Here is a 27,224-nt window from a genome sequence, read left to right as displayed (position 1 = left end):
TCGTTCTACCTTCACGAAACATTTTATGCCAACGAAAAACTTGACTCTTGACATAACCTCCGCTCCAAAAGCCTTCTGAAGCTTACCATAAGTTGTCGTCGCTTTTTCAAACAATTTAATGCAAAAAGAATTGGCATACCGTTGCGCAGTATTATGCGGTTCCATTTCCGTGACGAGAGACACAAACACGTATTAACTTATTATAGCACAACTCACGATTGAGCAGTTGCATCGATGTGCTGCTTGGACTAGAAGCAGCTTATAGACCTAGGTCAAAGATATTGTGCCTACACAAGCCTGCAGGATTGCCACATCTTGCAAAGAAAATCAGTCTCATTACTTTATTGTAGCACCTCATATACCAGTCACTAAACATAGCCCAAGTCCAGCAGGGGAAAAGTTATCTCGTTTTCTTGAGGCAGCTTCAAATAATTTGATGGGTGTCTCACAATGGAAAATGCATAAAATGCTACTAAATACTCATTCGGGAACATCTGGTATAAAAATTTCGAAAGAGAAACTCAGTAGCTGACAACTGTGTGGAAATGTCTGGTGAGGACTTGAGGCCATTTAACAGCATACAGGCTTTTAAAATTTGGGGCAAACATGATTGAAAGAGGAGAAAAATATGGATCAGTGGACATTATAAACTACATTCTCGTGGTACGCAATGTAGTACAAAGAAAGCTTAGTATGAAAGAAAAGCTTCTTCTTTTTAGATTAACATAATAAGAATAACGAACTTCGTGTTCGCTAAAATGCTTTTGGAGAATTTAGAATGAACTATTTTGGCCACTTAGATTCAATTCAACGAGTTCGCAATTCACATCCTGGAAAAAGCAATGAAATTGTTATAACTGGGGTCATATTTGGCTGGACTTTAGTCGGCTTTGCGATATAATAGACATCCTCAGGTTCTTAGATGCAAAGGATCCCGACTTTCAGAAATGATTCTGCTTGATACAGAAAACGTGTATTAGTGGCGACCTGACGATGGTTCGAACTGAGAATAGCCAGTATTAGCCGAAAGAGGATGAGGTTGCAGAAAAAACCGGTCATATCGGTATAAGTAAATAAGTCTGAAATACACCGAAAAGGACAAATAAAATCCACCATTTTCTGGCGTACAGTGCCCCAAAATGAATATATATTGCATTGAGACTCTTCTTGAGATACTCAGGTAAAAGAAATTTCGCCGACTTCCAAACCCTACTCATAACACTACAATGTTAGCGTACAAAATAAATGCAGGATAGCAGGATAGCAGCGTGGGAAGACGGGCATGCAGTCAAGACTCCTTTAGCCTGTTAGTGTTGGGCACAACTCGGCTTGGCTGGGAGTAATACAGTCTGGCCATTGTGCTGACAACGTGAGGCGGTTTACCTGTCTCGCTAACAGGCAAGCATTGGCAGGTTAAAAGTGGAACATGTATTGTACACCTCTATGCCAAAGCGATCACACGAAGCTACTCACTGTTTATAGCTCAGTACAGTAACAAGATGTGAAAAGGCTGCGGCTCCCCCATGAACGAATCGTGAAGCTTAACAATATACAGTGTTATGTTGAAAATAAAACAGTCACGGCTGCAAAGTTATTTTTATTTAAAAACGACGCTTTTCGCTGTGGTTAGGCATCATCAGATTATCTATAAGGAAAAACCAGGCTAATTAAATAACTATCCTAAAAGGAAACCAATGAAGACTTACAAATACCTCTCAATTTTTATAGCATCTCCTTCAGGCGCAGCACTTAGCGGGCATGCTAAGACTTTATGTGGGGAAATGTGCGCACCATATCCCGAACTCGACAGATTTCATTGGCCGCCTGAAGGAGACGACAGTACAAGAATCCGACATCACGGTCAGCTTCGATGTCGTCTCATTATTCACAGTGTCCCCCTGGGAGATTCTCTCCACTTAATCAGTGAGAAATTCGGGCCTGAACTGACACAACTGTTCAGGTATGTGTTAACATCTACGTACTTTGTCTTCAATGGTCAATACTATGAGCAGACCGACAGAGTAGCCATGGAGAGCGCGATCTCCCCAGTGGTGGCCAACCTGTTCATGGAGAGTTTCGAAGGGGAAGCACTGGAAGCCGCTGAACTGAAACCTGTTTGCTTCTTTCGCTACGTGGACGACACGTTCGTCACCTGGCCACATGGACAGGAACAGCTACAGATTTTTCTACAACATCTAAATTCGGTCCTCAGTAACATTCGGTTCACCATGGAGACTGAGAAAGATGGAAAACTACCCTTTCTTGATGTCCTAGTGGAGCGTAGGTCTGATGGCTCACTGGGTTACAGTATGTACCGCTAGCCTACACACACTGACCTGTACCTACACGCCTCCAGCTGCCACTATCCGGCGCAGTTTAATGGAATGCTCAACACCCTGGTACATAGAGCACACTCGATCTCTGATGAACAGAACTTGCCAACGGAACTCAAACACCTGGAGACCGTGTTCCGCAAGAATGGGTATGGCAACCGCCAAATCCAAAGGGCCTTCCGACAACAGAAGTGCAGCAAAAGCCGAGATGAAGAACAACCCGAAGAAGAGAACCAAGCTCTGGCCTTTCTGCCGTTTGCTGGCAACGTGTCGTCAAAAATAGGGAGACTGTTATGGCGGCACAAGATTGACACAGTCTTCCGACCACCAGCAAAGATTCGTGACCTACTAGGAACGGCAAAAGGTGACGTAGGCCTTAAGAAAGCTCTCTCTCACTCACACTCTCTGTTGCCTCTGATGCAAACTCACCTGTTGTGTTCCCAATTTCTCGAGTAAGGTCGTTCGTGAAACAGCGGTGAAAATATTCGAGTTCCATTGTTGTTTGAACCCACTGAAGTAGTGCAAATCGCTGTCGTAGGTCATAATACTGGAACTTGGTAAGATCACCAACATGATAAACCTTCCATGTCCCACAGACTGGACAGAGACATAGTCATTTTCAGTGCTAACTTCAGACTCAGTGGGACTTACACCACTGAAGAGTGAGGTATCATTATTCTCGCTCTCCTCTCCTTCAGCCTCAGTATCTTCCAGAAGGATGCTCCCTCTGCCTGACATCTTCAAACAGATAAAAATCACACGTAAAGGATACGATTGTTTGCATACATCTAAGCACTTAGCATAAATTTCGATAGAGCAGGCTGAAACGTTTCCCCCAGTCTCTACATGTGAACCAGATGAGGCGTTGCTCAAAGGGGCGGCAAGAATGTAATAGTTTACAGAAGAGGCAATTTAGAATAACAGAACAGCCGCGACGTGGAGGGAATCCCGGGCGAGTCACAGCAAAGTTCCCTGCTTTGAAATTATAAGTTACCTCACTGAACTCCACCCTCTTTATTTTTATCTGCAGATCTGCGTGGTATTAGGCCACTGAGTAGGACGGCAGACGTCACTGTTCGGAAACGAAAACCGATCAGACCTGCGTCGTTTTAATCGCAAAATGTTGCATGCAGCCGAGAAGTGATCGTAATAAATATATTAGGTGGATTACGTTACCTAATTGAAAAATAATTAACGAAAGATAACTAATTATGTACGATTGTTCGCATCCGAGCAACCCACCGCCAATCTCTCCCATTTTTGTCTGTAACTTGAGGAGACAACAGCATAAACGATAAAAAGACAAGTTAATGGCTTGAATTAATAACGAAGCCGGCGCGACAGATAGATTTAAATAACTTTTATTGAACAAATATAGTTACGACTAAGACACACCCGCTAAGCTCGAGCTCCAAATGACAAAATTGATAGTGCAAGAAGAAGATAAAAGAACAGCCCTCTTTCATTTATTCTCATTGGCTTTGCATTCACCACTCTTACAACTTCTAAAAGTATCGGAATGTTAAATCCGATCTGTAAACTTATATCAAAACCATAGTTTCCTTTACAGTTAAAGTACAGTTTTCCTTTTCACACGTCGTTACATTATCAATTATGAGAATAAAAATAAGGGCAAAAAAGTAATGAAACTTTTTAAGCCAACTTGTGCTTTCTGTTGGTCCGATTTTGTAGTACAAGTTAAAACATGGATTATCACACCTAGCGAAAAAACTGTAATAGAGATAGAGTTTCGGATTGGAGAAAAAGAAGAAAATCTATGTGTCAGACGAGGTCCGACATTCGAGCCGAAAGGGTTTAATTTCATCTGTAACAATGGGAAACCGTTTTCCAGAAGTAAATTAAAAATCGTTCCACCTCGTTGCTATTCGCGATATGGATGAAAAGATCGAAGTCCTTCAACAGCCCTCCATGTCCTCATTGATAACGAATGAAACAAGCAAGAAAAGCACGCGGAGTAAACACAGGCGTGTCGTCAGTCAGGTAACTGTCCTGTGATTTAATGATTAGCTTTGCTGGCTACTGAGGTGAAGGTCTGAAGTTCTGTTCCTGGTGACTGCGTCGTATTTTTCTGGGTAGGAAGATCTCGAAAGGCCTACATTGTCAACTATCAGTAACTGTTTACGAGGCTACATTTCCAATAGCACAACAGTTTCTAGCGTAATTAAAAACATAATTTAGTATTTTGATTCATTTAGGATCTAGAATAATTATAACTAATTATTATTATTATTTCCTTCACTTTCTCAGACGTTAAGTCCGGTTAAAAATGGAGTGACACGGACCTTGATCAAGCGTCACTTCCTTTTAACTGTACGGTATGTGTTATAATACATTTAGGAACTTTCGGGTAATTGAACATGTATCAATAATTACGGATTTCTGTAGCTGTATATATATGTTTGGATGTAGCTGTATTGCATTGATGTACTGGTGGATATTGTGTGGTATGACTCCTGTAGTTGATAGTATAATTGGTATGATGTCAACTTTATCCTGATGCCACATGTCTTTGACTTCCTCAGCCAGTTGGATGTATTTTTCAATTTTTTCTCCTGTTTTCTTTTGTATATTTGTTGTATTGGGTATAGATATTTCGATTAGTTGTGTTAATTTCTTCTTTTTATTGGTGAGTATGATGTCAGGTTTGTTATGTGGCGTTGTTTTATCTGTTATAATGGTTCTGTTCCAGTATAATTTGTATTCATCATTCTCCAGTACATTTTGTGGTGTATACTTGTATATAGGAACGTGTTGTTTTAAAAGTTTATGTTGTAAGGCAAGCTGTTGATGTATTATTTTTGCGACATTGTCATGTCTTCTGGGGTATTCTGTATTTGCTAGTATTGTACATCCGCTTGTGATGTGATCTACTGTTTCTATTTGTTGTTTACGAAGTCTGCATTTATCCGTTGTGGTATTGGGATCTTTAATAATATGCTTGCTGTAATACCTGGTGTTTATTGTTTGATCCTGTATTGCAATCATGAATCCTTCTGTCTCACTGTATATATTGCCTTTTCTTAGCCATGTGATGGATGCGTCTTGATCGATGTGTGGCTGTGTTAGATGATACGGGTGCTTGCCATGTAGTGTTTTCTTTTTCCAGTTTACTTTCTTCATGTCTGTTGATGTTATGTGATCTAAAGGGTTGTAGAAGTGGTTATGAAATTGCAGTGGTGTAGCCGATGTATTTATATGAGTGACTGCCTTGTATATTTTGCTAGTTTCTGCTCGTTCTAGAAAGAATTTTCTTAAATTGTCTACCTGTCCATAATGTAGGTTTTTTATGTCGATAAATCCCCTTCCTCCTTCCTTTCTGCTTAATGTGAATCTTTCTGTTGCTGAATGTATGTGATGTATTCTATATTTGTGGCATTGTGATCGTGTAAGTGTATTGAGTGCTTCTAGGTCTGTGTTACTCCATTTCACTACTCCAAATGAGTAGGTCAATATTGGTATGGCATAGGTATTTATAGCTTTTGTCTTGTTTCTTGCTGTCAATTCTGTTTTCAGTATTTTTGTTAGTCTTTGTCTATATTTTTCTTTTAGTTCTTCTTTGATATTTGTATTATCTATTCCTATTTTTTGCCTGTATCCTAGATATTTATAGGCATCCGTTTTTTCCATCGCTTCTATGCAGTCGCTGTGGTTATCCAATATGTAATCTTCTTGTTTAGTATGTTTTCCCTTGACTATGCTATTTTTCTTACATTTGTCTGTTCCAAAAGCCATACTTATATCATTGCTGAATCCTTCTGTTATCTTTAGTAATTGGTTGAGTTGTTGATTTGTTGCTGCCAGTAGTTTTAGATCATCCATGTATAGCAAATGTGTGATTTTGTGTGGGTATGTTCCAGTAATATTGTATCCATAATTTGTATTATTTAGCATGTTGGATAGTGGGTTCAGAGCAAGGCAGAACCAGAAAGGACTTAATGAGTCTCCTTGGTATATTCCACGCTTAATCTGTATTGGCTGTGATGTGATATTATTTGAATTTGTTTGGATATTAAGTGTGGTTTTCCAATTTTTCATTACTATGTTTAGGAACTGTATCAATTTAGGATCTACTTTGTATATTTCCAATATTTGTAGTAACCATGAGTGGGGTACACTATCAAAAGCTTTTTGGTAATCAATGTATGCGTAGTGTAGCGACCTTTGTTTAGTTTTAGCTTGATATGTCACCTCTGCATCTATTATCAGTTGCTCTTTACATCCTCGTGCTCCTTTGCAACAGCCTTTTTGTTCTTCATTTACAATTTTGTTCTGTGTTGTATGTGTCATTAATTTCTGTTTAATGACTCAAGTAAATATTTTGTATATTGTTGGTAGGCATGTTATGGGGCGATATTTAGCTGGGTTCGCTGTGTCTGCTTGATCTTTAGGTTTCAGATATGTTATTCCATGTGTAAGTGTATCAGGGAATGTGTATGGGTCTGCAATGTAACTGTTAAATAATTTAGTTAGATGTGAATGTGTTGAGGTGAACTTCTTTAACCAGAAATTTGCTATTTTGTCATTTCCAGGGGCTTTCCAATTGTGAGTAGAATTAATTGCTTGGGTGACTTCATGTTGCAAAATTATCACTTCAGGCATTTGTGGTATCATCTTGTATGTGTCTGTTTCTGCTTGTATCCACCGTGCATGCCTGTTATGTTGTACCGGGTTTGACCATATGTTGCTCCAGAAGTGTTCCATGTCTGTTATGTTTGGTGGATTGTTTATTTTAATGTGTGTGTTATCTATTGTCTGGTAAAATTTCTTTTGGTTTGTGTTGAATGTTTGGTTTTGTTTCCTTCTATTTTCACTTTTTTTGTATCTTCTGAGTCGTTTGGCTAATGCTTGTAATTTCTGCTTCTTTTCGTCTAATTGCTCTGTCGCTTCTTGTTGTGAGATTTTACCTAACTTTTTTCTTTTTTTTCCGAGATTTCATTTCTTATAAATTGTGTTAGCTGTCCGATGTCTTTTCTCAGTTTTTCTATTTTGATCTGTAGCCTGTGTTGCCATGCTGGTTTTGTGGGTTTCTTCTGTGTGTTGGTTGGTTCTGATCTCTGCTTAGTGTGTATATTTAGTGTAGTGAGTGCTCCTATATAAACCAGTAGTTGTAGCTCTTCCATAGTTGTGTTTTCATTTATTTTGTTGTGTATGATTGTGTTGATAGTTTTTATTGTTGTTTCGACTTGTGGGTTATTTGGTGGTCTACGCAAGAATGGTCTAATGTCTGTATTTGTGTCTTTGTATTCTATATATGTTAGCTGAAATTTTTCTTCTATATCTAACATCTGTGTCACTTCGTGTTCTATTTGTGCTTGTTCTGGTGGCTGTCTTAAGATTTCGTTTTCCTCTGATTGTTTAATTGGTGCGCGTTGTTCTTTGTTTGTTTGCTCTGGGATGTTTGAGTCCATTACTGTATTTTCTTCTTCTTCTGATTGCACATTATTTTGATCCAGTATTTGTTGTACTTGTTGTTTGATGTTTTCTAATTCTGACTGGGGTATCCTGTTATTTTTTATTATTACACGGATCTGATCAGCTAATCGTTGTTCTGTTAAAAATTTTAATTCTGGGTATCTGGTAATAAATGTTGTGTATACTTGTGATCTGTATCCAGTTGTGTTGGTTCCTAGGTTTGTTGCTTGGTAATAACAGAACATGAGGTGTCGATTAACTTCATCTGACCATCTCATCCTCTGTCTTTGTTTTCCTTCTAGGGTGGTTGCAGGAAGCATATCCTGCAAAACACCTCTATTTGGATTTAAATCATTTTCCAGTTGGCTAGCAGTGTCGTTACCATTGTGGGCGGGCATAGGGTTCAAGCGTCGTCCCCGACCATGACGGCGCTTGTCCGAGGCTTCTTTAGTTTTGTCCTGAACCAACTAATCACACTAAAAGGGGGGTTAGCCCTATTAGTGGTTTGTTCTTTTCGTCGCCTTTTACGACTGGCAGAACATACCGGAGGCCGATTCTTTTCCCGGGCCTCCACGGGGTTTATTATTATTATTATTATTATTATTATCGGTTTATGATAAGCCCCCACTTTGATTCTTGTCTTTAAACTGGCATCATCTTTTACAAACACTTGTGCATATAGCATGTATTGTTTCCCATTCGGATAGTTTGTGTGAGTACCTCGTGCACCTGAAAACAGAATTAATGGATATTCCATCCGGCAGATTAACAGGACACTATCCCTCCAAGCCAAAACTCCGGCACAGGATACATAAGATAATACCCCAGCAAAACTCATAGCTTTCCTTCCACGTGTTGTCAATGTTTGGTCTAAGACATCCAGAATACTCATGATAATTCGATTTGAGGTGAGCTTAAGTTCGTAGCCTAGGACTGACAAAACTCTTTAGTGGAGTGGTACGCAGGGCAGAAGAGTATTCCAGTGAACAGCGACACTGCATTCCTTTTTTGTAACCCATCAAGTCTACTGTCGCTAGTCCCTGTGCTTCCTTCATTTCCACCACCAGCTCACAGCCTAGGGAACACAATATGTCCAAGGACCCACAGAACGGTAACCCCTCAGGCAGTTGACTTTCGCAGTTTCACCATCACACGGTGACGCTGCCCGTGTCACCGACTAATGAGGACCCTGCTCTTGTTACGACCGTAAGGCATGCATTAAATACATAAAGCGTGCTAAAGATTAGTGAAGTTACTGCAGATGCCCAGCTGAAATATCATCCATAGAAGTAAATGATGGCCCGAAACATGATCGGATAATAACAAAGTGAGCTACCAGTGATGGCTGGGTGTTGTGTGATGTCCTTAGGTTAGTTAGGTTTAAGTAGTTCTAAGTTCTAGGGGACTGATGACCATAGATGTTAAGTCCCATAGTGCTCAGAGCCATTTTGAGCTACCAAACTGCCAAATTTTCTAAATAATATATGTACGCTTCCTTAAAAAATGGGAGTTCCTATTTAAAAAAAGAATATTTGCACTTGCTTTCGAATAAATTTGCCCGTAAGATGCAGATAACTAACATAAGGAACCTGGATCATAATACCAAGGCATTGGAAAACAATTATGGCTCTCCTCCCAACACAAAAATACGTGCTTGACATTGTGAAGGTTGTCTTCCTATATATACACCTACGTATACAATCGGAAACTGTTACAACCTAATCCTTTCCCTACTATTTCAACAACATTGCGACGTAATGTTTTCTTCTTTAAAATGAAATTAATTTTACTTAAAGTTATTGCAGTTAGAAGCTCGATGACATATAAACGTCTGTATGGGTGGTGTAAATAACCCAGGCTACTTATCTTGAGATCTGCTCGTTGTCCTGAAATTCTTGAGACAACTGAATTCACATTTTAGGTTCAAACAGCGTGTAATGTGAAATAACAGCCGCATGGGGTAGCCGCGCGGTAGAGGCGTCCTGCCACTGTCATTGCGGCTCACCCCGTCGGAGGTTCGAGTCCTCCCTCGGGCATGGGAGTGTGCGTCGTCCTTAGCGTAAGTTAGTTTACGTTAGATTAAGTAGTGTGTAGGGTTAGGAACCGATGACCTCAGCAGTTTGGTCCCATAAGACCTTACCAAAGATTTCCAATTTGTGAATAAGAGAAAGATACGCCCGTATACTTCCTATGGTAGATTTATTGCACACAGTGAATTAGGTGGTGTGTCACAAGACCACTGACCAATAACGTGCCCCACCGAAGCGAATACCGTTCTTTTATAACATCCCAAACAATGTTTCCGTTTTATTACAGATTTTCGAAACTTCTGATGAAAATTATTACATCCAATTGAACTGACACGCGCATTTTACAGTTACAAATACTCTCTTTAGTTTTAGACATACAATTCAGCAAAATTAAAAAGTTATTATAAGAATCTGTTTGAAATATGTAATACAAACAATCAACTTACTAGTTTCCTTAATTACATGAAGATGAAAGTTACTCGTTGTTCCTCGCAAGTATACGGCTGATATATGATAGCATCCTTTCATTAATATGCACAGTAGTTCTTTCACATAGAGGTTCCACTTATCAGTTTGCTTACGTCTTCCAGACTGCTTTATTATGTGAATGAGTTCATTACATTAAGAAATAAAGACTTACATTATGTACCTTTTTTCACACATTGACTCTAGCAAATCACATGGTATTTCAGGCATTTGGACCAACGGATGCAAATTAAGTAACACGGCATTATACGGTGTCATTCTTCAATAATTAGAATAGAATACGTTCATTTCAGACTTTCCTGCGAATTAACCGAGTTCTATAGTTTTGGTGCATTGCTGTTTCAAGGTCATACACATTTCATATCGTTCACAAGGCAGGGATGCTGGTGCGAACATTGTATTTACACTGAAGTGACAAAAGTCATGGGATAGCGATATGCACATATACAGATGGCGGTAGTATCGCATACACAAGGTATAAAAGGGCAGTGCATTGGGGCAGCTGTCACTTGTACTCAGGTGGTTCGTGTGAAATGGTTTCCGACTCGGTTATGGCCGTACGACGGGAATTCACAGACTTTGAACGCGGAATGGTAGTTGGAAATAGACGCATGGGTCATTTCACTTCGGGAATATTTAGGATATTCTATATTCCGAGATCCACATATCAAAAGTGTGCAAAGAATGCCAAATTTCAGGTGTTACATCTCATCACGGACAACGCAGTGGCCGACGGTCTGCACTTAACGACCGAGAGCGGCGGCGTTTACACAGAGTTGTCAGTGCTAGCAGACAAGAAACACTGCCTGAAATAAGCGGAAAAATCAATGTGGGACGTGCGACGAACGTGTACATTAGGAAAGTGCTTCGGAACTTAGCGTTAAAGGGCTATGGCAGCAGACGACCAACGCGAGTGCCTTTGCTAACAGCACGACATCGCCTGCAGCGCCTCTCCTGGGCCCGTGACCATATCGGTTGGACCCTAGATGACTGGGAAACCGTGGCCTGGTCAGAAGAGTCCCGATTTCAGTTGGTAAGAGCTGATAGTAGGGTTTGAATCTAGTGCAGACCTCACGAAGCAATGGACACTGGGCAATCTGATGGCGGCTCCATAACAGTGTGGGCTGTCTTTACGTGGAATGGACTGGGTCCTCTGGTCCAACGGAAGCAATCATTGACTGGAAATGATTATATTTGGATACTTGGAGACCATTTTCAGCCATTCAAGAACTTCATGTTCCCAAACAATGATGGAATTTTTATTGGTGATAACGCGCCATGTCACCGAGGCACTCTTGTTCGTGAGTGGTCTGAATCCCGTCGAACACTTTTGGGACGTTACCGAGAGGTCAGTTCCTGCACCGGTGACAGTTTCTCGATTATGGATGGCTATGAGGCAGCATGACTCAGTATTTTTGTAGGGGGCTTTCAACGACGTGCTGAGTCCATGCCACATTGAATTGCTGCACTACGGCGGGCAAAAGAAGGTCGACAAGTTATTAGGAGGTATCCCAAGACTTTTGTCAGCTCAGTGTACATTACAATTATTCCATTAGTTGAAATCTGGGTGATTACTTATCATATATGAATTAAGAATTGTGATACCGAGCAGTGAAGTAAATCTCCGAAACTGGTCTGTTACGTAAAAAAATCCACTGTGGTGTGTTGGTTGAGTGTACTTCCCATTATACCACTTACAACGGCATCTCCCCATTAGATTCGACTTTGTAGCGCGGGAAGAATGAGCGCTTAAATGACTCTGTGTGCACAGCAATTGGTCTAATCTTGTCCTTGTGTTCCCTATGGGAGCAGTATTACGTAGGGGGCTGCAGGACACTCTTGGAATGCTCACTTAATACTGGTTCCCGCAACACTTACATAGACTTTCGCAGGATAGTTGGCGTCTACCTTCAGGAGTAACAGTTCAGGTTCTTCAGCATCTCAGGGACACCCTCTCTTGTAGTAAACAAACCTGCCACCATTCGTGCTTCTCTTCTCTGTATGCGTTCAGTATCTCCTGTTACTCCTGTTCTATATGAGTCTCAAACACTTAAGCAATATTCTAAAATGGGGTGCAGGAGTGTTTTGTGAGTAGCCTTCTTTGTAGACTTAGTATACTTTGGCAGTATGCCACCAATGAACTGAAGTTTGCCACCAGATTTATTCACAACTGAACTTAAGTGGCTCTTAGCACTATGGGACTTAACATCTTAGGTCATCAGTCCCCTAGAACTTAGCACTACTTAAAACCTAACTAACCTAAGGACATCACACACATCCATGCCCGAGGCAGGATTCGAACCTGCGACTGCAGCAGTCCCGCGGTTCCGGACTGCAGCGCCTAGAACCGCACGGCCACCGCGGCCGGCTTGAACTTAAGTGATCATTCCATTTCATACCCTACAAATAGCTGTGTACAGGTAAATACACTCCTGGAAATTGAAATAAGAACACCGTGAATTCATTGTCCCAGGAAGGGGAAACTTTATTGACACATTCCTGGGGTCAGATACATCACATGATCACACTGACAGAACCACACGCACATAGACACAGGCAACAGAGCATGCACAATGTCGGCACTAGTACAGTGTATATCCACCTTTCGCAGCAATGCAGGCTGCTATTCTCCCATGGAGACGATCGTAGAGATGCTGGATGTAGTCCTGTGGAACGGCTTGCCATGCCATTTCCACCTGGCGCCTCAGTTGGACCAGCGTTCGTGCTGGACGTGCAGACCGCGTGAGACGACGCTTCATCCAGTCCCAAACATGCTCAATGGGGGACAGATCCGGAGATCTTGCTGGCCAGGGTAGTTGACATACACCTTCTAGAGCACGTTGGGTGGCACGGGATACATGCGGACGTGCATTGTCCTGTTGGAACAGCAAGTTCCCTTGCCGGTCTAGGAATGGTAGAACGATGGGTTCGATGACGGTTTGGATGTACCGTGCACTATTCAGTTTCCCCTCGACGATCACCAGTGGTGTACGGCCAGTGTAGGAGATCGCTCCCCACACCATGATGCCGGGTGTTGGCCCTGTGTGCCTCGGTCGTATGCAGTCCTGATTATGGCGCTCACCTGCACGGCGCCAAACACGCATACGACCATCATTGGCACCAAGGCAGAAGCGACTCTCATCGCTGAAGACGACACGTCTCCATTCGTCCCTCCATTCACGCCTGTCGCGACACCACTGGAGGTGGGCTGCACGATGTTGGGGCGTGAGCGGAAGACGGCCTAACGGTGTGCGGGACCGTAGCCCAGCTTCATGGAGACGGTTGCGAATGGTCCTCGCCGATACCCCAGGAGCAACAGTGTCCCTAATTTGCTGGGAAGTGGCGGTGCGGTCCCCAACGGGACTGCGTAGGATCATACGGTCTTGGCGTGCATCCGTGCGTCGCTGCGGTCCGGTCCCAGGTCGACGGGCATGTGCACCTTTCGCCGACCACTGGCGACAACATCGATGTACTGTGGAGACCTCACGCCCCACGTGTTGAGCAATTCGGCGGTACGTCCACCCGGCCTCCCGCATGCCCACTATACGCCCTCGCTCAAAGTCCGTCAACTGCACATACGGTTCACGTCCACGCTGTCGCGGCATGCTACCAGTGTTAAAGACTGCGATGGAGCTCCGTATGCCACGGCAAACTGGCTGACACTGACGGCGGCGGTGCACAAATGCTGCGCAGCTAGCGCCATTCGACGGCCAACACCGCGGTTCCTGGTGTGTCCGCTGTGCCGTGCGTGTGATCATTGCTTGTACAGCCCTCTCGCAGTGTCCGGAGCAAGTATGGTGGGTCTGACACACCGGTGTCAATGTGTTCTTTTTTCCATTTCCAGGAGTGTATATGAACTGACTGATTCCGGATGTGATTCATCGATGTTTTTATCATAGCGCAATAGGTTTTTGCGTTTTGTGAAGAGTAAAAATTTAAATTTACGATTATCTGAAGCAAGCTGCCAATCTTTAAGCCACGCTGGAATCTTATCTATACCTTCGTCCAAATAATGATTGTATTTTCAAATGACAGCGGATTTTTCCGTTAACGAAACATAATAAAGAAACCTGCAATAATACTGCTAAAAAGCTATTGTACTTGCACTAAGTAATTGTGGCGAATGTATTTTCAGTATTATTCAATTAATGTGACGTTCATAAAATGTTTGTACTTACAGGCCTGTTAGATTTCAGTTACTTTTGAAATCATTTTCAAATTGAGAACCTGCAAAATTTTCAGAAGCTTTTGCTTTACATTGCCACGGCTTCTTCTGAATTTGTCTATTACAACATCATCACAGGTCTCCTCTTGCCTCACTTGATCCTTGATTTGTCTGCCTAATATCAGAGTCAGAGAATTGATGACCTTTTTTATTGCCTCATATTAGCTACACTGTTTAGTACAGCCAATAAAAATTTATTTCGAACGCTTGTTCCTTAGTTATTGATGAGTCATCGCGTTAAATTTTTAGTCACAGCTCGTCTTATCTTGTGGTCTTCACTGTCACTGATGAACATCCAGCCTAGCATGAAGCCCTGGGAAGTCTCTCCATAGGGAGCTTATCACTCCCTAGCAAAACGTCTTACTTCTCTCAGCCCGCCGATGAAAATAAGAAAACTTACATTTTCCATTCCATCGTCAAATGCAGTATCCCTAAAGTACACGTTGTTTATTAAATTTGATTGGGCCCGTAATGAGCGAGTTTTCCTATATGCCCTTGCAACATCAGACAGACGTCCAATAGATTTAGTATCAATAAAAGTTAACCACACTACTCGCAGTTTATGCTTGTGTCACTGAACATCATATTTTTGCAACTCTACTGTAACTCTGTTATTTGAAAACAATCACCCGGAACATTCTTGTGACCAATACTGTGTAATTCTCCAGCCATAAAGTGCCACAAATTCTATTACGCCATTGGTAAGGCCGTGTCTGCTGACTTACTTTTTATATTTTACAGCAAAGAGAAGCTCATAGTGGACAAAGTTTGTCAAGCGAAACTGCAGGAGATTCAACATGGTGTAGACGGTTTCATGGTATATGATTTGCGGTTGGTTCCCTACGTAAATCAGGTAAGTTAAACACTAATGCACGAAGTGATGTCATATTTAAGGTCCCTCTTTTTGAAAATACCTGATAATTCAAATAATTTCAAAGGAAAGTAAGTAATGGAAGCTTTCTCTCGAAGTGCTAGAGATCTCTTAAAGCCGATGATGTTATATCTGTGCCTCGTAGAACTGATTCGGTTATTTCTGAAAGACCTCATATCCACACTGGATGGTTTTGAGAAAAAACGTAAAAAAATACTCTTAAATGAAACTGCTGGTCCCAGAAAAACTATTTCTTACATGTCAGCAATGAACATCACAGAGATTTTTTTATTTATTTATTTATTTATTTATTTTTTTTTTTTACATTCAGTTGGAAGGAAGCTATGAGCTTCAGAGTTCTGTGAAATAAAGGCCTTTTAGCTATTACTTCAGTAATATTCTTTTATGCACCCAATATTTAAGGATTTATCTTTTTAAAAACAGATATACGTATTTGAATGCTAGATGACCATCTAGTATGCGTCTAGATTGCGCTGAGTACACAACTAGCATATACTACTACAGCTGTGATGTTCGATGCGTCTGGTAATGCTTTGGTCCATGACACTATTCCTGCCGATCGCTGTGGCGGAGTGGTTCTAGGCGCTTCAGTCCGGAACCGCGCTGCTGCTACGGTCGCAGGTTCGAATCCCGCCTCGGGCATGGATGTGTGTGCTGTCCTTAGGTTAGTTAGGTTTAAGTAGTTCTAAGTCTAGGGGACTGATGACCTCAGATGTTAAGTCCCATAGTGCTTAGAGCCATTTGAACCATTTTCAACACTACTCCTTCAGGAACTGTTAGTATATCGTTACAATACTTTACATACTGGCACAGGATGTATTTCATAACGTACTTTCTGTATGCTATTTTATCACGTTTGGTCGCAACACTTTCGCTGTACTCTAGACACCAAGAACCGTCACACGTTTTGTTAGGGGCAAGCATAGGTCGAATGTGTGCTTCACAAATCCACCGATGCAGTCAAAGGTGGTCCCCCACATCTGGAGTGTTTGAGATACATCTGAATTATGATGAATCAACTGTAGTGAATGGTATCTTTGATTGATGTTCCAGTTCCCTTCTCAGAGATTCTGCTGGCTGTATGGTAACTTTGATTGATGTTCCAGTTTCCTTCACCGAGTTCTGCTGAGAGTCAACCGTTCTTGTAGAAATTGAGCCATCAACTGTTTAAATCTACAATTCCCTTCATGTCGACCACGTGAACTGTAAATTTATTGTACTAGCATAGTTTACAATGATTGATCGCAAATAAATTGCCACTTCTCCACGAGAAAGGGGTTTTTAGAAGAGAATGGGAATATTGTTTGCTTCCTGTGTGAACACCAAATGCCAAATATTCGCTTCCTTAGTAATATGATGACACCACTCCTGGAGAGTTAAAAATTACAATAAAAAGCTTTTACCAAAGAATGTTACGAAGGGCCTTCCAAAAATGACAGTCATTTATGTGGTTTATTAACTTGTCGAGACGACAGAAACGTGCCACAATATGTATAACACTGGATGTAGGTGGACAGAACATGAGAAAGTATTTAGTCTGTCTTTCCGAATCTCGATCTAAGCGAAGTAGTTGTCTGTAGCTGTAGTCAAAATATTCTCATCATGTTTACGTAACCAAACGTATGTACAATTCTAGTTTGGTCTTGATGAGGTGACGCACCAGAAATACATGTTTGAGACTCCGTGCACTACTTCCTGTAACTTAATAGTAGACCCTGAGAAATGATCGTCTTAAATATCTCTGAAAACTCCCAGGTATAGTACATATCTACGATTTTTCGTTGATGGAGTTGTGACCCTGTGGCTCCTATAGTGACAACATCTACGTTCTCATGCAGCGATTTCTTTTCATGCCAAGAAATAAATTAAATTCTCGCTGCCCTTCTACTTGAGGAAAAAAACCAATGAATGTTTCGTGTACCATCCACATTTAAGTTACGGAAATAATTGTTTCACTCGCAATGTGGTATGTTACTCATCTCTAATGAGCGATAAAAATTTACCGTTTGAGGGTGTTGCTGCAGCATATATGAAACTCAGTGCGACTCCGATGTCGATATATAAGCACCGGCGTGTATGCAAGGGATTAGTATGGCATTTGTGTCTTTCGATCTGTGTGCGGTGAATGCGGCAACGTGGACTATGACGACGTTATTACCAAACGCGTCCAATCAGGACAAACGTGATGTTAATCTTTTTTTGGCTGCCGAAGGGCAGACACCGGTAGATATCCAGCGGAGAATGAAGAAAATGTATGGAGCAGCATGTCTGTCGAAAACAGCCGTTGTGGACAAGGGATGCTTCATGATTACGCACGTTCCCATATCGCACAGAAGTTACACCAACTTAAGTGAGAGACACTCGGGAGGGTGTCGGCGAGAAAAAGTTTAGAAAAGGTTTAAAATTATGCGTAAAGTTTGTTGCAAGTCTCTAAGTGCTCTCATTCTCAAATACTGGATGGCCAAAGTAAGGGAATTCACGGCTCGTGGGCTATACTGCTTTTTCATCCGTTTTTATAATATGTAGGGATTTCGTTCTCTAAAAGAACCGAATAGTTCAAATGGTTCAAATGGCTCTGAGCACTATGGGACTTAACATCTGAGGTCATCAGTCCCCTAGAACTTAGAACTACTTAAACCTAACTAACCTAAGGACATCACACACATCCATGCCCGAGGCAGGATTCGAAACTGCGACCGTAGCGATCGCGCGGTTCCAGACTGTAGCGCCTAGAATCGCTCGGCCACCCCAGCCGGCAAAAGAACCGAATGCTTGAGCATAAAACGTTTTAAATAATTCTACAAAAGAGTGACTTCAGCGATATAGGGCTATGCGTTTCTGTCCGACGACCTTTCTTGAAGATAGAAATGGCCTGCGCTTCATTTTCATTGATAGACGCCCATCGGCGTTCCAGTGATTTGCGACAAACTGCTATTAGAAGGAAGGCAAGTTCTCTGGCATTATGTCTGTAGAACCTCACAGGTAACTCATCTGGCCCGGATCCTTTTCCACTGTTGAGCAGTTTGTTGTCTGTTAGTGGTTTTACTGCTGCCAATACTAACATCTTGCTCGTTATTTTCTGATGTGCAACCGCAGCACACACAGCAATTCGACATTTGAACTGTGGCCACCACGTCACAGTGCATTATGCAAAATTAGATCGCCTCTGGGTATTATTATGCTGACGAAGTGCTTCATTTGTTACACTGCAACTCTCAATGAATCCTTACAATGTACCCAGCTTAATCCTCGATAACTTACTCTATCCTACCTTCACGTTGCTCATAGCTGATCTGTTTCAGCAGCACATATAAAGTGAGAGAATATTAATAACTATGCAGTTTCAAGAGAAAGAAATGCCCTTCTCTTCGATCATTCGAGTACCACATAAACTCATTTCTTAGGATATGGGACACAATAACTCATTTTTCAAAGTGTCCGGCGTCTCAAGCAACCGGAAAAGAAATGACGATCCCTCATACGCGGATTTAGGATGGGCAGTCCGAGAACCGATAGCTACTTTTAGAGATATTCGAGCTTACACGTAGGCTTGTCAACAATGATTCACGACAGTAAAAGGAAAGGTGGAATGTGGTGGTAGTACCTTCCGCCATACACCAAAGACGGTTTGCAGAATACAGATAAGATATAGATATAGAGAAGACACGTGGACGTAGCCGTAATACCTGAGGAGGTCCAGATGGTCTGTCCGAAACTTGGTAAGTGCACAGTTGGGACCACGGCGCCTCCACAGTTGTGTCTTCAGCGGCAGTGCTGAGCGAGATGGCGCAGTAGTTAGCATAGTGGACTCGCATTCGGAAGGACTCTAGTTCAAATCCGCTCCCTGCCACCCAGATTTAGGTTCTCCGTGATTCCCCTAAATCACTCCAGGCAACTGCTAGAATGGTGCCTTTAAAAGGGCACGTTCGATTTCATTTTCCAACCTTAAAACATTCCGAGTTTATACTCCGCCTCTAATGATCTCGATGCCAATGGGACGTTAAACCCTCGCTTTCCTTCTTTCCACTAAATTACAAGCCTATATCGTTAACGCCGGTGTGCAGCGGGATTTTGGAACATATATTGTGTTCGAACATTATGAATTACATTGAAGAAAACGATCTATTGACACACAGTCAACATGGGTTTAGAAAACATCGTTACTGTGAAACACAACTAGCTCTTTATTCGCACGAAGTGTTGAATGTTATTGACAGGGGATTTCAGGTCGATTCCGCATTTCTCGATTTCTGGAAGGATTTTGATACTGTATCACACAAGCAGCTCGTAGTGAAATTGCGTGCTTATGGAATATCGTCTCAGTTATGTGACTGGATTTGTGATTTCCTGTCAGAGAGGTCACAGTCTGTAGTAACTGACGGAAAGTCATCGAGTAAAACAGAAGTGATTTCTGGCCTTCCCCAAGGTAGTGTTATAGGCCCTTTGCTGTTCCTTATCTATATAAACGATTTCAGAGATAATCTGAGCAGTCATCTTCGGTTGTTTGCAGATGACTCTGTCGTTTATCGACTAATAAAGTCGTGAGAAGATCAAAACAAACTGCAAAACGATTTAGAAATGATATGTGAATGGTGCGAAAAGTGACAGTTGACCCTAAATAACGAAAAGCGTGAGGTCATCCACATGAGTGCTAAAAGGAACTCGTTAAACTTCGGTTACACGATAAATCAGTCTAATCTAAAAGCCGTAAATTCAACTAAATAACTAGGTATTATAATTACGAGCAACTTAAATTGGAAGGAACACACAGAAAATGTTGTGGGGAAGGCTAACCAAAGACTGCGTTTTATCAGCAGGACACTTAGAAAATGTAACAGACCTACTAAGAGACTGACTGCACTACGCTTGTCCGTCCTCTTTTAGAAAACTGCTGCTGCTGGGATCCTTACCAAATAGGACTGACGGAGTGCATCGAGAAAGTTCAAAGAAAGGCAGCACGTTTTGTATTATCGCGAAATATGGGAGAGAGTGTCACAAAAATAATACAGGATTTGGGCTGGACATCATTAAGAGAAAGGCGTTTTTTGTTGCGACGGAATCTTCTGACGAAATTCCAATCAACAACTTTCTCTTCAGAATGCGAAATTTTTTTGTTGACACCGACCTACATAGGGAGGAACGATCACCACGATAAAATAAAGGAAATCAGAGCTCATATGGAAAGATATAAGTGTTCATTCTTGGATTGGAATAATAGAGAATTGTGAAGGTGGTTCGATGAACCCTCTACCAGGCACTTAAATGTGATTTGCAGAGTATCCATGTAGATGTAGAAGTAGACTGCTTTTCAGGTCAACCTTGGAGATCGTGAATACCTAGTTCAAGTAATATTGTTGCTAGGTAACTGACTGAGCTAATAAAACCTAGTTGACATACAACTACATCGAATTATGACCAGTCCGGTGATGAAAGCCAGAACAGCGTTCAGCTCGACACACACTGGTGGGGAAAGAGGCCCTCATGCGTCACGCTATAAGCAGTCTCCGTAGAAACTGTGATGGACAAATCGGATTTAGCTCATTTTCTTTCTCCTCCTCCATCCAACACCCACCTGTCCCCCCGCCACTGCGTAAATAGCTGTCCCCTCTCCATGTCATTCTCATCATACTTACGCACTTGGACAGTCGAATACCGCGTGGTATTTAATAACTGTGACTTGCAAAGAATTCTGTTATTATTTGTAGCCTCTGTTGTTTTATTCATACACTCTAGTGTGCCTGCGTCGGTTATTTTATGGGTGCACACATTGTTATTCTTGTCGTCTTTTCGATATTAAAATGCTGTGTGTGGAATCTAATCTTAGTACATGAGTGATTCATTAATTAGTTTGTAGTTACCTTCTGCCTCTCCCCATGCTGCACTGTATGAAAGAGCATGGAAGAACTAATTAAAGAACCCTGACAGAACGAACGAATCTAATTCATTCTGTTAGGGACACATATACATTACAACATGAAATCACATTCTTCAATGACCAGAAACTCATTGGAACTGTTATCAACAACATACATAGCCATGATGAAATCTTAACTTTCCCCTCAGCTATTTTCAACGTTATACAGCACTTCTCTTGGAAGCGACAATTGTAAAGTGATCTCAAATATTAATAAAACCAATCTATAACACCACTGCGTTCTAATTAACACCAATTTTTCTTCTTCCTTTTCTATTAGACTGTTTCCTCACACATGTTACAAACTGTTGTTTTGTATTGAAGACTCTGTACCACGTATACGAAAATTGTTAGTCGGGAACTGTTATAATTTTGTAATTATATAGCAGCACCTGATTACATTTGAAATAAATCATTAAATTAATAAATCAACAAATCAGTCTAGGCACGAAACACGAAGGAATCAAAATCAACTGTCTGACCTCCGTGGTTGAGACTGCAGTTTTTGCCAAAGATATAGAATTAGCTATCACCCAAAGAAACCTCCTTGTAAGTGCATCAGAGAAAGCCGGAGTACAAATCTCGACAACCAAAACTGAATAAATGACAAATATCGTAAGTGGCCGCAAATTGCTGAAAACAGGTTTTGGAAAAACTGAAATACCTCAGAGAAATAATTCAAATCAGTGGACTGACGAAAGTAGCATACAACGTCACATCCCAGAAGATCAAAACGGCATAGCAAAAAATGGTTCAAATGGCTCTGAGCACTATGGGACTCAACTGCTGTGGTCATAAGTCCCCTAGAACTTAGAACTACTTAAACCTAACTAACCTAAGGACATCACACACATCCATGCCCGAGGCAGGATTCGAACCTGCGACCGTAGCGGTCGTGCGGTTCCAGACTGTAGCGCCTTTAATCGCTCGGCCACGCCGGCCGGCAAAACGGCATAGCAACTCTCCAAGGACACCTACAATAAAAGAATCAGTTTCCATTTACGTGAACATGAGAGACAGTGCAACAGTTATTAATCTACAATCTCTCTACGCAGCAGAGTGGAATCCAACGTTTAAAGTAACAGCAACAGAAAAAAAATGGACAAATAAGATAGGAGAATCCTTCGAAAAATTCTTGGCTCTACTATAGATGAAACCGAAATAGGCAACTACAAATTAAAGAGCAACAAAGAACTCTACACTCTGGAGAATGTGGATCAGTTTTTTTGCACATGTGAAACGAATGAATGACAATAGGTTAACTAGAATATTCTTCCAGTATTTCAGGAACAAAAAGGAGCAAAAATAACTGTCTCCAATAGATTGAAAAAGACAAGAGATGAACAAAATTGGAGAAGAAATTCAGAACAGAGAAAAATTCAGAACCAGAATAAAGCTTGAAAGAGAGGAAACGCTTAGTAATTTCCACCCAGGAACGAAAACAACAGCTGAGTGAGAGAATAAAGAAGTACTGTGGAGACCAGAACAAAAACTTCGTTCGAAAGAACAATTCCTCCGCGTAATTGAAGGTGTTGGAAGAAGGATGTGCTCACCCAGAAGAGCGTGTTTTACGTTACTGCGTGTTAGATGTTTGGTTCAATTGAAAGACAAGAACATAAACACACTATAAGACAAAAAAAACACAACAAGAGGAAATTATCCAAATTGGACGGTAATTGGTAGATGTGTTATACATGTACAGACAAACAAATATTATAGTTTCAGAAAAACTGGAAGATTTATTCAAGAGAAAGAGCTTCGCAGGTTAAGTCAATATAGCACTAGTCCATCTCTGGCTCTTATGTGGGCAGTTATTTAGCTTGGAAGTGACTGATCGAGTTTCTGCTGCTTGTCTTCGAGCATGCCGTACCCTACTTTGGCCAGCGAGATCAACGCAGTTGTACCCAATTGAGAACGTTTGGATTATTAAGGGCAGGACCCTCAAGCCAACTCTTATTTTAGAGTGTACAATAAGACCGAGTAATTTATATAACAGCCAATTGCGGCAGCGGTAACACCGGTTCCCGTTAGATCACCGACGTGAAGCGCTGTCAGGCCATCCACTTGGATGGATGACCATCCGAAGAATGCTGAAGATTAGATGGGTAGATCACGTATCTAAAGAGGAGGTACTGAACTGGGGAGAAGAGGAGTTTGTGGCACAATTTGACTAGAAGAAGGGAGCGGTTGGTAGGACATGTTCTGAGGTATCAAAGGATCACCAATTTAGTACTGGAGGGTAGCGTGGAGGGTAAAAATCGTAGAGGGAGACAAACAGATGAATACGCTAAGCAGATTCAGAAGGATGTAGGTTGCAGTAGTATGGAGCTGAGTTTTGCACAGGATAGAGCGGCATGGAGAGCTGCATCAAAGCAGCCTCTGGACTGAGGGCTACAACAACATATTCATTCTTGCTTTTAGTAGTAAAGAAATTTTGTGGTTTGCGACAAAACATTCGCTATTTCTATACACAGGTTTACACCTATACAGGTTAAGAAGTTATCCAGACGTCCCAAGTCTCCAAAACATTGGAGTATAATAATGTTCGAAAAGTTACCTCTTCACACTTCCTCCAAAAAGTACGTGATCTATATGGATGTAATAAAACAGTTCCGCACGTGTTGACTGTCAAGGATAAGATTTCATACATCATTTCTGGAATTATTTTTCTCTCCAACTTCTGAAGATTTCACTGCAAAGTTCATCGTGCTGATGTACTCAGAACGGCTAATAAACAGACACAATTCGTGTAAACCAACAAGCGCTCGTAATAATGATATTTGATCCGGCTAATAAAATTAAATCTGGCCTTATCTGTGAATAGGACAACGAAAATAGGATTCCGAAGATCGATTTACGTCTTCTGCAGTTACCTGGCACGTAAACATGGTATTTTCAAGGTTTTACGATTTTTTTCGTGCTCACATTGTAAACGCATTCGTTTGTGCTCTTCATCAGACGTCTAAATTTTAGCCGCTAAAGTAGGGCTGTTTATCTGGAGAATATAAGCTGTAGCAGAAAAATTTCTGGCAAAGTTCTAGTGCGTACAAAACATCGGAACTACCTTTACGTTCAGTTCTTCAGATCTGTGTACATACTAGAATAAAATGGGATCTATAACTTTTGTAGCAGTAATTTTACAGAGTGAATTGTTGGGTCGCGTATTGAAATTATAAAATTCCAATTTCATATTCAAAGCTTTTATATGTCCTCTCACACATATTTCCTGTTGTGTAGTCACGCGCGCTGTTCGCTTTTTGTCCTTAATCAGGATAAAGTTTATAGACATGGTGCTAATACTCTCTGACCAGTCATTAATGATTATATCCGGCAGAATTACTAATTTATGTAGATGTTGATTCCTGCGTTTCACCCCCTGTTGCAAATAAACTGAAAAGCCAAAACATTATCTGTAGAACTCTAACTGCCATGACGACTTGTAGTAACCAAATATCAGGATAATTGAACAAATAATAAAAACAGGTCATTCCTTTAAATAAATCCAAATTTTTGTATACATACTACAGCAATATGAATTTTATAACTACATAACAATGTTGTTTAGATTTTGCAAGTACTGTGCTTACATATTGTGTTACTTCTTGAACATAACAGTCAGAGTCAGTTGTTTTGCTGTTTTTAATGGTTTTCGTGCAGCCAAGTCTCACATCCACTTGACGGTGAGCAGCTGCATAAGGTCACAGGCCACCGCTCCATCCGTGCTGGCACAGTGTCGAGACACGCAAACGCCTCACCAACTGACGGTCCCGTATCTGGATCACTGATAATGTCATCCTCCTGGCCATTAGTTTCTTCTCTTTCTGTCTCTCTCTCTCTCTCTCTCTCTCTCTCTCTCTCTCTTTATGAAGGATTTTTTCATCGTCATTGAGAATTTGGAATTCAGGGTCCATAGAATCACAAGCAAGCTACTCTCCTGTATTTTTTGCACTGCAATCGAAACGTCCAGGAATTTTCAAAAGGATTCCTACATCCTCAGGTGATGTTTAGTTTTCTGCCATTTATCTTTCTTCCCTTTCATGCTTCTTCTTTTCGTCTTCGTCTTTCTGTACCTCATCATTGGTAGAAATACCGTTCAACTTAGAGTCCGCCACCATGTAAGTGTAGTCTTTTAAATTCGGTGCTTGGTAATGATCCACAATGCCTTCTTGATATCCATCTTCTATCAAAATATTCTTGAATAGTTATCTTCTGAAATGTCGCTTCGTAGTCTCGATAACCGATTGTTCCACTGGATGCAGCAAACTCGCTACATTTGGCGGCAGAAAGAGTGTCTTGAAACGTCCATCTCCTCTGTCAGGGAGGCCTTCTGTGGGGCGGGTGGGTGGTGGGTGCACTGTCCAGGATTAACATCACCTTACTCTCTTCCTTCTCTATGACCTATTGGTATTTTTTTTACTTCAGGTACAAAGTTGAATCGCACCGTTCGCAAAACAAAGTAGCAGTCATCCAGACCTTTGGTTGATCCTTGTAAAAGACTGGAGGTTTTCCAACAGTTTTTGTTTTCCTATCAACAGAAGGGTATTTTGTGTTTTGCAGTAGATTTAACACGTTTCAGCACAGTAACACGGTCTTTACTAACATTATAGCCAGTAGCGCTAGTTTCCCTTTTACAAGCTAAAGCTGCTTCAGGTAAAGCTTTCCGAATAAGGCCTGTCTGCTCTGCGTTGTATAAAAATTCAGGATAATAAGATTCTGCTTCGATTTTGAATTTTTCAATAAACTTTTCTACTGTTTTTGGGTGTACTGATAGTTTTTCGCCACTTCAATTTAACTCAATGCTGTGCCTTGCCTCGACATTCCATAACAGGCCATTGATGGCTTTAGACGAAGATAGACTGAAGATTTTCTTGACTAAAATCTCGCTGCTGCAAAAATCACTTGAATACGGCCTCTTCAAGCTCTTTGTTTCCTGCTGTTTTCATTGCTTTTCTCGGCGAACTCGCAACTTCAGTCTCAAGGACAGACACAAAATTGAAAACTCAGGGCTTGTTTCCTTATGCTTGAAATTGCTCATGTCCCCAAGAGAACATCTCGTCTAATATCTTACCACTCATGCCTTTTTCTCATTATTCAAGGACTTTTATTTTGTCTGCCAACGATAAGAAAAAGCAGTTCCTTTTAGAAGACATATTCACACAACATATTAAAGCACTCCCGCAAAACACAATAAAAAACATGGAAGATGAAACATACAGCGACAAATCAGTGTATATGTTACGGTCACAAAACATACTAATATACACTGCGGCGACAAAGGAAGGGAATACCTCTTAATATCATGTCGGACCTACTGAGCGAGGTGGTGCGAATGTTATCGCACTGGACTCGCATACGGCAGGACAACTGTTCAAACTCGCGTTCGGCGATCCAGATTGAGGTATCCTGTTATTTCCGTAAATCACTCCAGGCAAATAACAGGATGATTCCTTTAAAAGAGCATGGCTAGTTTCCTTCCCCATTCTTGGCACAGCCCGAACTCCATGGCGACATGACGTTAAACTTAATCTTCCTCCGTTCTTCGAGTCCGAAATCCTTTTACCCGGCGTAGTGCAGCAACTCGACGAATCATGGACTCAAAAAGTCGTTGGAAGGCTACTGCAGAAATATTGAGCCATGCTGCCTCTACAGCCGTCTATAATTTCGAAAGTGTTGCCAGTGCAGGATTTTAAGCACGAATTGACTTCTCGAATATGTCCCATAAGCGCCTGGTAGGATTCATAGCGGGCGATCTGGGTGACCAAACCTGCGAATGATTTCCAAGTATCCGAAAGTACCGAGAACCCAGTCCATTCCATGTAAACACAGTCCACGCCAGTATGGACTACCACCAGCTTGCACAAAGCCTTGGTCAGAACTTGGATCCATGGCTTCGTGAGGTCTGAGCGACACT

General features: G+C 41.4%; 1 protein-coding gene across 1 annotated transcript in view; it reads left to right on the top strand.

Moving 5' to 3' along the window:
* LOC126412416 (malate synthase-like) overlaps positions 1–27,224 on the top strand; it is a 137,919-nt gene that overhangs the window by 84,431 nt on the left and 26,264 nt on the right. Inside the window, exon 8 of the mRNA XM_050082004.1 lies at positions 15,249–15,360. Coding sequence (XP_049937961.1) covers positions 15,249–15,360 — 112 coding nt within the window. The remainder of the gene's footprint in view (positions 1–15,248; positions 15,361–27,224) is intronic.

This window comes from Schistocerca serialis, chromosome 7 (assembly GCF_023864345.2).
Source record: "Schistocerca serialis cubense isolate TAMUIC-IGC-003099 chromosome 7, iqSchSeri2.2, whole genome shotgun sequence".
NCBI classification, from domain to species: Eukaryota; Metazoa; Arthropoda; class Insecta; order Orthoptera; family Acrididae; genus Schistocerca; species Schistocerca serialis.
Note: the sequence above shows the minus strand (reverse complement) of the source record. Positions and strands in the feature narration are given on the sequence as shown.